The sequence below is a fragment of the Neopelma chrysocephalum genome, unplaced genomic scaffold (assembly GCF_003984885.1).
Source record: "Neopelma chrysocephalum unplaced genomic scaffold, ASM398488v2 Primary Assembly neopelma1_44, whole genome shotgun sequence".
NCBI lineage: Eukaryota > Metazoa > Chordata > Aves > Passeriformes > Pipridae > Neopelma > Neopelma chrysocephalum.
The window spans coordinates 17,665,855-17,680,461 of record NW_020897703.1 but is presented as its reverse complement, the minus strand read 5'-3'; the positions used below and the strand labels follow the sequence as shown (position 1 = coordinate 17,680,461).

At 35.7% G+C, this 14,607-nt stretch overlaps 1 protein-coding gene across 10 annotated transcripts in view; it reads left to right on the top strand.

The window, feature by feature from the left end:
- Positions 1–14,607, top strand: part of SLC4A10 (solute carrier family 4 member 10) — a 149,724-nt gene that overhangs the window by 52,975 nt on the left and 82,142 nt on the right. For 8 of the 10 annotated variants that reach the window (XR_003533537.1, XM_027678746.1, XM_027678744.1 and 5 more), the window contains exon 2: positions 3,615–3,696. Coding sequence is in view for 9 of the 10 variants with exons in the window: in XM_027678746.1 (XP_027534547.1) it covers positions 3,615–3,696 (82 nt within the window). In the remaining variant the exon portion in view is untranslated. Of the gene's footprint in view, positions 1–655; positions 846–3,614; positions 3,697–14,607 lie in introns of all 10 variants that reach the window. The other 2 variants (XM_027678749.1, XM_027678748.1) reach the window with 1 other exon arrangement.

Sequence of the window (14,607 nt, the reverse complement as noted above, 5' to 3'; positions counted from 1 at the left end):
AAAATGTAAGAGGTGAAATCATGAACTGAGTAGACTTGCTGAGCCCTAGTCTCTAAGGAGCTTGTGGTTTCCATGTAAAACCCTTGGCTTTTTCTTGCCCTTTTGTCCCAGACACATTATTTCTTCTACTGTGTGTTTGCTGGTATTTTATTGCTTTAGGGAAATAATTTTGTGCCTAAATTTTATATATAAATATTGTGTGATGACTGTATAGAACCATAAAATATTAACAAATATATTGAAAAGGAGAGTAAAATGTTACATTGTTTATGACAAGTTTATTGCACTGTGATTACAGCTTCGCTGAAATGTAATTCCAGTGGCTCCTGTAGCGTTGCTCTTGAATTAGGCCAACAGAAAATGAGCCCAGTATATTTATTCTCAATGTAAACTTTGTCAAAGATGTGCAACGTAAAATGATTAGAAGGTATTAATATACATTTGTTTCATGTAAAAAAAATTATGCCTAAATGTTTTTTCTGAATTTGTTGTTTCCCATCATTATTTCTTCACATGGGTAAACTTTCTTAAATCGAATGACTTGGCATTTCTGTAGTGCTTTACAGTTCTGAAATGCTGTGTGAATATTAATTATGGCACAGAGCAGCCCGGTGAGGAAGGTAGATAAGTAAGTATTATTATCCCTATTTTACAGATGGGGAAACTGAGGCACAGAGATTAAGTGACTTTCCCAAGGCCACACAGCAAGTCAGTGGCAGATCCAGGATTAGCGCTCGGGGACTGCCTGGATCCCTCTCCCATGCTTTAAGCAGTAGACCACAGTGTTCACTGGACTCAGCAAGCAACTCATTGCAATAATGGACAGTTCCAAGGACTTGTACCTGGTCAGTGTGTCCACACATTTGTTTGCAGACTGCTGCAATATGACAGTATGATTTGAATACTCTAGTCCTTGCAGATTTGTGTCCTGTGTAAAACTTCCTACCTTCGTCATCTTCAAATGAGGTGAAAGGAAGAAGTGGTAGAATTCTGACATAAACGTGGCATGGCAGTGAAAAGCATTTCGTTTTCATGCCTTATTCTGATCCTGCTGAAACTGATGGGCAAAACTGCACTGGATTCATGGTTTTGAGGATGTTAGTATGGAGCCTGGTTGGCATGAATTCTGTCTTCCATGACTGTTTTACCATTAGTCTTGCCTATACTTTCAGTGTCAAACTCTCATTTATTGCAGCATTTAAAAATTACAAGTTCGTAGTTTTCCTGATGTTCTAATAAAAAGCAAAGCATTACCAACTGAAATTAAGTTTCCAGTCTCTAATCATCAGGGGAAAGTAGAGCAGATCTGCCGCTGTTTTTACTGGTATTGCAATAGTGCTTATCTTCCAGTGAGGTTAAGACCTAATTGCACTAAACTACAAGTGAACCTTTCCCTCACCTCTCCCCTCCTCCAAGGGGGCAGTACAGGAATCACAGAAATTACCTCTAGAGTAAATGCAGTGTAACTCTTGTACTGGTAGATGCAAGGTGGCTTTGATACTGCTCCCTGGGAAGCCAGTGTGTTCAGTGCAAGGCCTGTTTAATTGGACTTTGCTCAGAGTTTGACAAGTGAATTGGCAACAACACGATACTCCCAATTAAGCTGTTTTTCCTTGTAATATTAATGGAATAAACCCACTTCTGAGAATGAGACAAGGCTGAGACTTGCTGTGACATTACAGGAAAAGGAGGGAGGAAGAGAAAGATTGCCAGAAGCTGAAAATTGAACACATGGGAAAGGAGAAGTCAAAGTGTATGAGCATATTTTGATAAATATTAATGAATTAATTTGTATTTAGTTTTCTTAGATAATCTGTAAAGGCTTTAAGCTGTCCAGCAATTTAGTATATCCTCCATTGTAAATTTCCCCTAATATTGCTTCCAAAAGTCCTTTTAAGCATCAGTAAAATACTGATGCCAATGTCTTCTGCTAAAATAGCACTACTTCTGATATGGCTGTAATACTTGGCCTTTGACATCCTGCCTAATCATTTACCCAGGTGCGTGGCATTGTGCCAGCATGACAAGCATGCCCAGTTATGTCTAACTGCTTTAAATTTCATTTTACTAAGATGATCAAATGGTTGTTGCAAAGTTGCACTGCTGAGGTACATCTTAATAGGTTATTAACTAATTATAAATTATTAAAAGACAAGACTTTTTCAGTAGAAGGCCTTCTGTTATTGTCACGTTTCAGTTACATACTATGGTCTGTGGAAAGCTCTAATAAAGACATTGTAATGCTTAGTCTTTCTTTCTTTCTTTAACAGCCCAGATGCTTGGTGCTGACACATTCATAGGATTTTTCTGTGTAAGATAGCTACAGCATGACAGCTGTTTTTAAAAAAGAGAGGAGCCTGAAACAAAAACTCACATCCAGAATGCACCATATGCAGCTGTAGATGTGAATCGTTTTGCCTGGGGCATCTGCTCTTTAAGGAGAGGTGCTCAGAGAGTTTAATTTCTTGTTATTGCATTCTATATATAGATATATATTTATCACAAGCACTGGTATTCAAATCCCCTTGCTTCACGCTTCCATTAAGATACCAATTTTATATATTGAAATTAAGCCGTACTAGTTGTAATATCACTTACTAAAACCCCTTCACTAATGACAAGTAAATATATATTCATGATATATTAATTGATACTTTTGTATAATTCATTCTTTTTTCGTTCATAATAATTTAATGGAAACCACTCTAAATCATGTTGTGAAATACAGGCTGTATTTAGCAGCTAGATTTTTTCACAAGTGGTGATGTCAAACTCATACTGAAGCAAATACTTTAGCACAGCATCTAGTGTCTTGTTGCCGAACTCCCAAAAGATTTTTCTATTTAGGGAAATGTGTTGCCTTTTTTTTTTCCCCCCATGTCAGAAGTGACAAAATCACCAATTTTTGTAGCTTTTCTAGCCTGAGCACAATACACTAATTGATCACATAAGTGCTGTGGGATAAAATTAAACATGAAATAGATGTTCCTAAGGAAGAAGAGCTTTTCTGTTTTTTGCTATTAGTGTGTGCTACCTACCTTTATAGTAAATTCAGCTTAGTGTTTGTAAAGAAAAGCAAGGGCTTTGCAATTCACCAGTAAGTGCAGCCAGTTGTTTTCTTCGTGTTAATTTTATTTCTTACCATAGTATTATTCTTTAGCTTTGCCAAAGTAAAAGGAGCGTTAGTGCTATAATTTGGAAATTCTGGATGTAGCTCAGAATCCTGGTCTAAAGACAAAAATATATGTGCAACCACTTTCTTCAGGAGTACAAGAATAAAGCTGCCGAGATCAGACATGTCTTCTCTCATCTCTTTCATTGTCCTATTGACTCATGGCTTTTTTAGTTCCCAGTAACCAGTGCTTACTCATCATCTTGCAGGTTTTAACAGAAGTTCTTCACATCAAAGTTAGCTGTAATGATACCTCAGTAAAACTGATGCATAAGAAATAGATTTTAATAAGGAAAATGAAATTCTTAAAAACTTTTTAGTTCCTTAGTTGGAAGAGTCAACAATTAAATATTAAAAGCATCTTTGTTTTATAGTACTGTACAATCTTGCCAATAGTTTCCAAATGAGAAGCAGCTTACCTGTCCTTTTTTCTGTTTTGCAGAGAAATGATGAAGAAGCTGTTGTGGATAGGGGTGGAACTCGCTCCATTCTAAAAACACATTTTGAAAAGGAAGATCTAGAAGGTGAGAGATGATTTTTCTGTGCTTTACACTATGTCTTTCTTCTGGAAGTACTGAAGTGTAATTTGAATGTGTATATTTATTGATTTGAGCAGGAATAAAAAGAAATGAGAGTAATCTCTTAATCAGTCTCACAGTTTATTTTAAAATGAGAAATGTTACTTTCTTCCCAGAGTGGTGTTCAGACACAGATTATGGTGGAAGGTGTTTGCTAGTTTTCAGTGATCTATAATCAAGTCCTGTAAATATGCATGTGTGACTTTAGATAAGTCATTTTACCTTTAAGTTTCCAAGTATGTAGATGCAAGCAGGACTGCTGATTTAGTACTTATGATGGTTTCTACATCTGCATTACAGTCCTCATGTAGTCACCTAGCCACATCTTCAGATGAAAAAAGTAATTCTGGAGTGTCAGAGATTAGACAGATACTTGATAATATAAACTGCAGAAACCAGCTAACTTGACTATATAGGAGAAAGTGAGAAGCTGTGAGAACTGTCTTACAATATTGGCCTAATGATTTAGTTGCATTTCAGTTTGTTTAGTGGATCCAAAACTTACTCTCGTTACTACTGTACTTACACTCTTGTGTTGAGTTGTGTGACACCCCCCCCCCAGTCATAGTTATTGGATGAAACTGAGTTTCTGTTGTGCATGTGATATCCCTTTCCTGAGATCGGAACTTGCTGATTTGTTACCTCCTTGTAGTGGGACATGGAGGCTCTTATCTTTGTCACACAGATCCACATGAACTCGCCAAAAACAAATGCTAAAATCTGGGGTGTATTTGAACATGCTACATCTGAAAAGTTACCTGCTTCAGGTCTAAAGAGAGGAGTCTACATCTGTGCATGAACCTGAGCTTTCTAAATGCCTACCTTTGATTACTTCATCATTATCATCATCATCATCATCATCATCTTTTTTTTTTCCTTTTCTCTCTGTCTGTGTGAATTTTGTGTTCTCTGCTGCATGATGGCCATATTGATGATTTCATGGAAATGCCAATGTGTTACACAGCAACTCTCTATTACTGCTTCCTTAAGCAGTGCCTCAAAAAGCAAATGTAGCTACATTTTGAAAGGTTCCTGGCTGTGTCTGTATGAGGTAATCTCTCACGGAAGGATGTAAAATGTCATGCAGTGTATGACATGTATGAGGTAGGTAGCTCTCTGCTCAGTCTGGGGAAAGTCTGAGCATGTGCAAGGATAGATCTCAGGTAAGATGTTTCCAGGGTGGCGTTTGGAATTTTGGTGTCTCCAAAGGTTAAGTGTCTACCAGTGGGTCAGGCTGGCAATGGCAGTTTTGGATTTAGGCACACAAGCTCTGTTTTTGAATCTCACATTTAATCTTTTGTGGTCTTCAGTCCCTTAATCACATCCTGGAACAAAGTGAAACCATTGTATCTGGTGTCCTTAGAGAAACACCCAATGAAAGAATGCAGGCTCCCTGTCTTCCTTTCTCCATGAAACTGATGCACAGAGCTTTTTGTGGCTTGAGTCTACCCACAAAAACGTCCTTTTTCTAAATCATTTTATTGATGATGGTAAGGTGGCATTTTAGAAATAGACAGCTTTCTGGGGAGTGATGTCTTTAAGCTCAGTCACATGAGTAGACTCAAGCATTAAGGCAGTCAGAATTACTATGATGTTCTGCATGTGACTACATGGAACCTAATTTAAGAACTGTATTTAATTATTATTTTTCCTCATCATCCTCCTTTGAAATATCAGTGAAAATATTATTTCAAAAATCTGCTTCTAGGATGTTATCCATGGACAGTGGAACATGGCAGTGACACCCCAACAATCTTTCCATCAATTTAAATAGTTTAGATCATTGAAAAATTCTGTAGTTAGCCAGTGAATCTACTTTTATTAAAAATAAAATCAGCATTGCTTCATGTGTTTCAAGAAAACAATTCTTCAGTGTGGAATCAATCCTTCATAATGCAGTTAGCTTTCTCTGATAAATTTCATGTCCACTCTTAAGTTTAGATTGGTAGGTCTTTAAATATATAATCACTACATTCAAAAATACCAATTGACATAAAAAGTTTTGAAGAGATTGCAAATTTTAATATCCAGTTGCTGTTAATAGCATGTCCATTTGTTTTCTAGTACATCTAGGCCTTTCTCCATCTGGAAATGGTGACTCACAAATATCTGCCTTATTCACTGTACATTGTGTTGGGTTCTGATGTAAAACTTACCTTTTCCTAATGACATAACAACTATAAAATATTAAATTAAATAATCAAGTGGCAATTGCATAGCTTAGAAAAATCATATAATTAGACTATTAATATGTATTATGTAATTAGCTTTTTGACAGACATTTAATTTAGCTTGTGTTTTAAAAATGTAAATAGCTAGTTATGGAATATTCTGGGAAAGACTAGATTTGCCAGGGTTTAAGTTTCAATAGCAGCATGTAAGCAACATTAAAAAAATTGCAATTTATGTGAAGAACTAAAGGTTGTTTAAATCTGAAAATCAATATTCAATTTCTTCTTATTAAATCTTAAAATTGTAAGTATTTTGCTTTTTTTAAATTTTACACTATCAACATTTAAATGGTAGAAATACTGATTTAAATGTGTACTACTGAAATTTCTTGGCCCAGCAAATATTTGGATTTGCATATTTTGGGCAGCCATTTTGCAAGTATATTGCAAGTACATTTCTTGCTGAAAGCATGAAGATGTCATGGTGATTAATGCTGTCTGCAAGAACAGCCACAAGACCAGAATTTTGCCTCAGTCTTCCTAGATCAGTGTTTTCCTTCCCTAAGCAGTTTAAAAAAATCTGGGGAGATAAGACAGGAACTGCAGAACTTACGGGAACAGAAGTGGTGTGGTGCTCATCTTAGCGCCAGTAATGATACTTGCAGTAAGTACTGCAAATAGTATCTTTTTACTTTAGCTTTGTAGTGCTTCAGAGGTAAATTGTTTGCAGAGCTTTGGCATTCAAATTTTCAGCATGAATGATTTTTCCACGTAATTAATTTTTCCTGAGTTGCAAGGTCAGGATCAGTCACTAATATTGAATAGGTCATTTGTCTGACTGTTGCGTTAATGGAGGGACAGGAAAGCATTTCTAATAGCAAAACAAGAAGCTTATCTCCCCTGGTTATAATCACATATTTTGCATGTTATCTTTCAATGTGTATACAGACAAAATTCCTACTGAAATAAATATGCTCTTATTTTTATCAGTAGTGGAATTCCTAAATGAGAATTGGGCACTGATTCTGAATACTAAAGTACTTAATTGCAAAAGGACAGGTTGTACATGTACCTGTACTGTGAGCAGGTAGGCAAGTTTTCATAAACAGGTGTGCATATGAACAGTTGCACTCAGCTTACTCTGTTGTTGTCTCTGGCTGTCTGCCACTGCTTCAATGTATGTTCAGTAAAAGCAGTTTTCTGTCAAAATGAATATACCTACTTTTTGTCTCATAGATAAATAATATTTGGATTGCTCTATATGTGTCTGGAGAGCTCAGATTCTGTCAGGTCACGTGCTGAGACTTCTGGATTATATAGATATGCAAAGGGGTTGACACTAAATGCGCTCTGAGGTCTTTTCCTTATGCCTACCATATTAGCTGAGCAGGAAAATGACTGTTCTATGGCTGTCCTTGATGGAGGTGGTCAACTGCAGATCATGGATTTTTGTGGCAGGATTTCAGAGCTGCTGTGGGTATTACTGTGGCCTGGTTTGAGAAGCAGCTTCAACAGGGAGATGGCTGGAGATGGGATTGTTAGATGGAGGTCCAAGCATGAATCAGAGATGAATTCTGGCTCTGTTGGAGAAAATTGCAAAATGGTCATTAATTCAGTCAAGATTTTGCTTAAGCTTGTTATGTTTCATACATTTAATCTGCCTAAGTGGTGTGAGAAAAATTTGTCTCATGGGAAATCAAGTTTTCCATCTTTCATGTCTTTCAGGACACGTAAATCACTGTATCCAGTATATGAATCACTGTACATCTGAATATGCATTCTGACACTTCTGACAAAATTCTGATTACATGGATTGCTTACTGAAAGTCAAAAAAACCTGCAAGCTAAATTAGTATATAAACATCACTAGTGCAACACAGAATATGGTACAGAAGTTGAGGCTTTAAACTTAATAAACCAAAAATTATTTTGAAACACAGTAGAGATGTTTTGTATTTAACAACATATATGAAGATTAATTCTGATAGTAGATGTCCTGCTGATCAAAAAAAGGTGAAATATTTAATAATTACTTATAAATAATAATTAAACATTATCAATTATATAATATTAATAATGAAACTATTATTTAATAATAATTAAATAATATTTAATTTCCAAAGCTGTTATAGTAGTAATTATTTCTTTTTAGATTTGTTCTAGCTTGTGACAATAATTTGAAAATTATTTTAATGAAATTTTGATTAAATACAGTTAGGATTAATATGTAAAAAACTCATTGTGATTGAACTCTAATCTCCATATATTACTTCGTAAAAATCAGAGTGGCTGCAGATATCTAAGTAGGCTTTTATTCCCAGAGACCGGACATTTTTTATAGAAATAACATCATAGTAGATCTGTCTGCCACTGACATTATTTACCTGAAAATTAGTAGGACCTAGCAGCTCATAGGAGTGAAAGAACATAAATTTTATTAACCTGCTAGCCTTGATTCACCCATGCCCCCGTGCAGAAGTGAGTCAGATATGAGTTCTGCTTGGTCAGACAGGAACATCGACCAAGATCTCCCTTCCCTTTGGCTCCCAGGATATTACAGCCTTTTACAAATAATTCATAACTGTGTCAGTAAAGATCCTCTGCTCCAAGATTCTTTGCCTCTGCTTCCCTTGGGTGCCCTCTTCATCCTGATGCTCACTCTGACCTAGCTCATGCTCCTTGCAGCATTAGGCTTGGAGTGGTACAATATAAGCTGTGGAAGTAGAGTTGCAGAGAGATTCAGCTTAGTCTGTGTCTGTACTGTTGGCTTTACAAGTACAGAATTCTTTCGTTTTGTTGCCTACCAGGAATTAAATACTCGAGCTTGTGCAGTTTGTGATTTCTAGGACACGTCTTTCTGTAGTGCCTCTCATCTAGTTTTGTTTCCTTTTTTCCTATGTAGTTCAATATTCCTTGACATCTCACTTTTCTCCTGAGCTGTTCTTGCACTCTTGTCTTGGCAGTCACCTTGGTCCCTTTGTGTGAGTCTTTTGTCCCTTCCCAGGAGGTTCTGTGGGAAGGTGGTTCACGTTGAAGGTTATGTTCACAAAATCTATTTGAAAGATCACATGAAGAGTAATGAAATAATTAAAGCAAACAGGTATCACGGTGTTGGTTAAACACCACAGTCTTTCGTTGATCATAAGCTGTGCTTGTGAAGTTTGACTTTGCTCTGAGCTTCACAGACAGGAAGTGTTTTCCATATTTCTAGGGACTAATATTTCCAAATATTTCACCTTGTGAAATCCTGATAGATGAAACTGACATAAACCAATTTGCCATTATTGGTGAAAGCTGCAAAATTGCAGCATCAGAGGAGAGAAACATTCCATTTTTAACATATAGTTGTACTAGTCCTGAGTTTGCTTTTTTTTTTTTTGCTTGTTGCTAATTTAGAAATATAGGTCAAATTTTTCCCTTCAATAACTACAGCTTCACTTTCCATCAGTGGAAAGAGCTTGTGTGTCTGAGCAGGTCCTTTTACATTCTGTGTCTGCTGACTTTTTTCTTTTGTCTGGCAAGGTCTGAGACCTTATAGGACCATACACATACCACCTCTGTACTCCTCTGGGGAAATGTAGGAAAATTGGTAGTGAACGTAAGTGTTGTTATAAAGACTTTTTAGCCCAGCCACAACCTGGAAAAGTCCTCTTGTTAAGAGGCAATATTTGCTGGGAGAGCAGTGATTGATTCTGACTCTTTAAAAGATCCTTAACTTAAATGACTTCAGTGAAATGCTCTTATCCTCCATATTCAATATGTCCTTAATGCTGTCTTGGACCAGGGATATTGTTTTATTTTTTTTCTATATAATTTCTGTTGTAATCTATTCTAGAACAAAATTGTGAAGGTTTTCTTGTCAGTTCCTCCAAATTTTAGCGTGGCAAAAAGGTGAAAAATGTCTATTGGGCAAACCATAACTGCAAATAGCAATGTAAACTGTTGATTTAGGAAGGATTGCTTTTGTCCTTTCTGCTTTCTCTTCAGCTCTGCCTCCCTGCTGCACTATAATAATGAATCATGAGTCATGTACTCTCTACTCCTACACAATTCACCATAATCACTTTTTCTCCTATAAGGAAGAAGGCAATTTTTTTAACTCTACATGGACTGCTGGTTTTCTGTCTCTACCTCACTGTTAATTTTTTAGAGAATGGAAAATTGCATTTGGTTCAGCTCTAGCTGGTAATACATAAAAGAGGCTTCAAGGCACTGAGTCATTTTTTATACAGTAGCTACCAACTTGGCTGGTTCACTAAGGAGCTCCTAAAGGACCCACTTGAGTCCCACATACCTGGTCTAACATGGAGGCTTGAAAGAATTTCCATGCTGAGAAAGGTTTACTCCTCTCCATGGTTTATGTTATGTTTAGTTTATGTTACTATTTTAAAAATCAGAATTAATTTAGATACTTGAGCCGTAGGATTTATCTGGTCTTCCTGAGCTTTTTCAGCTAACCTTACATTAGCATCAATAGTGTTTTGTCATAGAAAGGCCATGACTGTTCTTGCAAAAAACACACTCTGAATTAAAATGTTGATTTATTCCAGATTTGTTGCTTGGAAAGCTAAACATGAACACATGCATAAGTATTTTCAGCATTAGAATTTAGGAGCAAATAATTTTTAAAAACAGAACCTCTGAGAAAAGACAGTAATACACAAAGATTATTTACAATCTGAAAGCTTATTAAAGAAATGCAATGCACCGAATTGATCTGCTCTACAATGTCGCCATTATACAATGCTACATATCTACTGTTAAATTGTATAAAGATTGTTTTTTAGAAAAGGCCATTCTGAATGAAATTGCACATAGCTGGGTAACAGAATATAAATTTAGTTCAAATCTGTGCATTATTATTGTAGCATAAGAAGCTTGTGGTTTACCTTCAAAGCATTAAAACACTCCTTGAGTTAAAGTATTTTAAGGATTAAAAAAATAATGACCCTTTTTATAAAGTATTCTTTTTAATTTTTACAGGATTACATTAAATCCAAATTATAATATAAAATATTTAAAAGGGATCCTGTTAATTATAATTAATTTTGAGACAGATGAAAGTACATATAACCATATGTAAAAATCAGGATTTCCTCAAAACTTTTGAAGAGAAAATGTATTGTGCTGTAAATATCTTCAGTTTGTGGAGGTATGAATTCATTGCCCTAGAAAAGACAGATTTGAAATATACATTATTAATATGAATACGTCTTGCAGAGACATTTCTCAGAATAAAATCTAAGTAGAAGGGTTGCTTGGGGTTGCTGTGTTCCAAAGAAGAAATTATTCCTTACACCTAAATTTATTTTAAGAACCCAATAGCAAATTAACCATCTAAAAAGACAGGCTCAGAATAGCAAGCGTTTTCTGCATATCCCTTGAAAATGACAGAGGTACCATCTAGAAATGGTTTTTAGAACCTGACATTCTGGGTCTTTATAAACAGAAGCTTATCCTACCCATCTATCTTGTGCATTAAATAAATGGAAAGAAAAAAGAAATCTAGTGGGATCTCTAAAGCTCTGAAAACACATACCCCGTTATAACTGATGGTGACTGATGACTTGACTTAGGTGCTTCTGGAAATCCCATTACAATTATTTGAGTGGATGTGACATTTCAAGGAAAAATGGAGATGGAGAAAAAGTATTTGTAAATGTTTCCCTTAATGTAATGGAATTAAGATATTTTTAATGGAGTGCTAAGAGTACAGATATTTTTGCCCTAGTGCCTCACATTCTTCCAAACACAATTTTAACACAGTAAATACACTCCTTTGGTAGGAAGAACACCCTGTTATGCTCACTTCTTAATTCATGTCTAAATTCTGTGTGAGAATGGTTGTTAGATTGTACCTGATGTCAATGGTATGTACCCTGATGTAACTTACAGTTGTTACTATGTGCCATACTTAAGTGTCTTCGTAGCCTTGCCAAAAGAATGAGAAATTATGATCTAATTGAGCTGGGCACTGTGGAAACGTATGGCAGAGCAGAATTATTTTACAATATTTAAACAATATTCAGTAATTTTTAGTTGGCATCCTAATGAAGTGAATAATAAAACACACATAAAAGTTCTTAAAGATAAATAAGTGCCCTTATACAATTAGTTATAAACTATAAGGCTATCCTGGATAGTGGATATCCTGGTGGATATTGACTTCACCCAATTATAGATGCTCTTTTTTTTGGAAAATTTAGTCAGTTTTACTGAGATCTGCCCTGCTCTGATTTGGAGACTGCAGGGCAGCCTTGTGGTTGGCATTCTGGTCTTTGGAAATTTACAGAGCTTGCTGGAAATTCTTATTTAATAATGGCATGGACAACTCATACAAGAAAAGTGTACATTACATTCTAGTTCATAATATCTATCATCAAAAGGTTACTTGAAGTAAGGTAATGAAATCATTGGATTTCTTTTATATTTCCTCTTCCCCCCCCCCCCATCATTCATTGTCATTTTGTCAGCAATTTAGAATTTATTAGTGTTTCTTTTGTTCCCAGCAGGTCTTTTTTTTGCTCCACAGTTGTGCTCTTTTAATAAACCAGAACTTCTCATCTCTCAGATTTTTTGCTTTTTGCTCTATCCCTGTTTTGTAGGAAACTATTACTTTTCCCCTGTCAGTTTCTTTTCCTCTTCTTTGACTGAACCTTGTTACAAGGACTGAGACTCCTCTTTGCATTTATTGAAACTATGCCTTGGTAGGACTGTTGGTCTCAAAAGGTTCACACAGAGAGGGTAAAATCCTTTTTGATTTTTCCTGGTTATCCATTTCAATTTCCAGGTTCCTGTTTTCTTTTCAGTGTGCACTGATTGTGAAAATAGTTGTGACATTCAGACAAACACGCACAAATGTTCTGGCACTGTTTCCCTGTTTACTGAATAGAAAACAATCTGGACTCAAGTCCTGGTTTCAGCCCTGGAAATTAATTGAAATGTGAGTCTTAATGTGCGTTTCCTGATGCAGGTACAATCTGATCATTGAAGTGGCACAAAACTAGGATAAGCATGCCCACTTCTATCACAAAGCAGCAGGAATTTATTAAGTTACTAAATTAAAAAAGCAATCTATTTGTACTTCTTGAAGTTACTGAAGTCTGATGAAGAGTAATCCCATACCTTTAAAAATGTTTTTTGTTGTTTTTTTTCTCCTGAAAGAATGGGACAAGGGTTAGGGGACAAGGGTTAACTTAATGTAGTTAAGTACTACATTACTGCTTTCCTTCCATATCTTTTTAATGAATTCTTTTTACTTAATGCATTTTTCCTTGTTTCATGCCCCACTGAGTGCAATGCATTTGAAATACACCAAGGGCAGCAGTTCTCTTTAAGTAATTTCTTTGGTTAAATGTAATAAGCAAGAAGAAAGAGGTATTTAATAAATAAATAAATACATAATTTTCAACTTGTGGCCATTGCTTTAGAAAAAATCTCCCAATTTTACAAGAATAGTCTCTCAAAAATTGATGCCTCTGCTTTCTAGTCTTCTCTACATGGGTCAAAGTTGAAAAAGTAACTAGTGTGGTGTCCAGAGTCTTTTCTCCAGATTTTTTAGCTCTGCCTCTGCAGAGAGTTTCTGTCAGCCTTGAATTTCTTTGATGTTTTGTGACACGCACTGCCTTGCTGTGTTTTCTGTCCCCACTGGAGTCTCCATAGGATTAAAGATCATGTGCTACCTTAGCTTAATGTTCTTGAGCTTTTTCAGATGATTGACATTGCTCAATGATTACAGCAAAGCAGCAATTATCCGTGAGCTGTGTTATGTTCATTTCAAGGAGAACATAAATGTTATTTGAGATGAGTAATCTGGACTATGTCTTTCTGCTGAGTAAACATAGGAGACCTGCCTGTAGTGAGTCACGATTCCTTTCCCATTTGTTCCATTTTGTGGTTCTTTCTGCAGGTTTGTGCTGTGCTCTCCCCCTTCTAAATGCTTTACTGTGCTCTGATCCTGTTGGGCCACATAGCTAAGAGAGCTAAATGTTTTGGGCTTGATAGCAACATAAAATTTCTCAGACTTGAAGGCAGCAGGCATGCAATGTGTACCTTCTTATATATTAAAAAAAAAAAAAATAGAAAAAATGAAAGCACCCTAAACTACCGGCAATGTATTTATGATGTGAGCACATAAAATTCTATAGGTGTGGTGTAGCTGCATATATAAGTGCAGTCGAGCTTACATAGTGTTTTATTGGGTTTTTTAATCTCTCTCTCTTTTTTTTTTTTTTCATTTTCCCTTCAGTGATTTTCCCACAAGAATTCTGTCAAGGTTTTGGCTCATAAATAGGAATAAGTTTGGTAAAGTTCTTGTACACACAAAGCAAACAGCAACTTTACCAAATGTTCAATCCAAAGAGATCCATGTGTCTCTTCATGTTACTGTTCTGGAAGACATTTTACAGAACACCTGTCTGGCTTTAATGAAAGTTCACACACAGAGATGCAAATTTGAAGGAAAATATATAAATCTGGCACTGCATCATAAGAACTTTGGTACTGAGATTTTGTTCTGTGTCAGAGGGTTGTATATCTGTGATGCTCAATCATCAGTATAGTAATCAATATTGTTCTGACTATTGATATTAGAATAATCCATATGATATAATTACAGAATTATAATAATTATTATACCATTAATGCTATTACAGTTATTAATATTTTTATGTTGCCATGGCCCCTT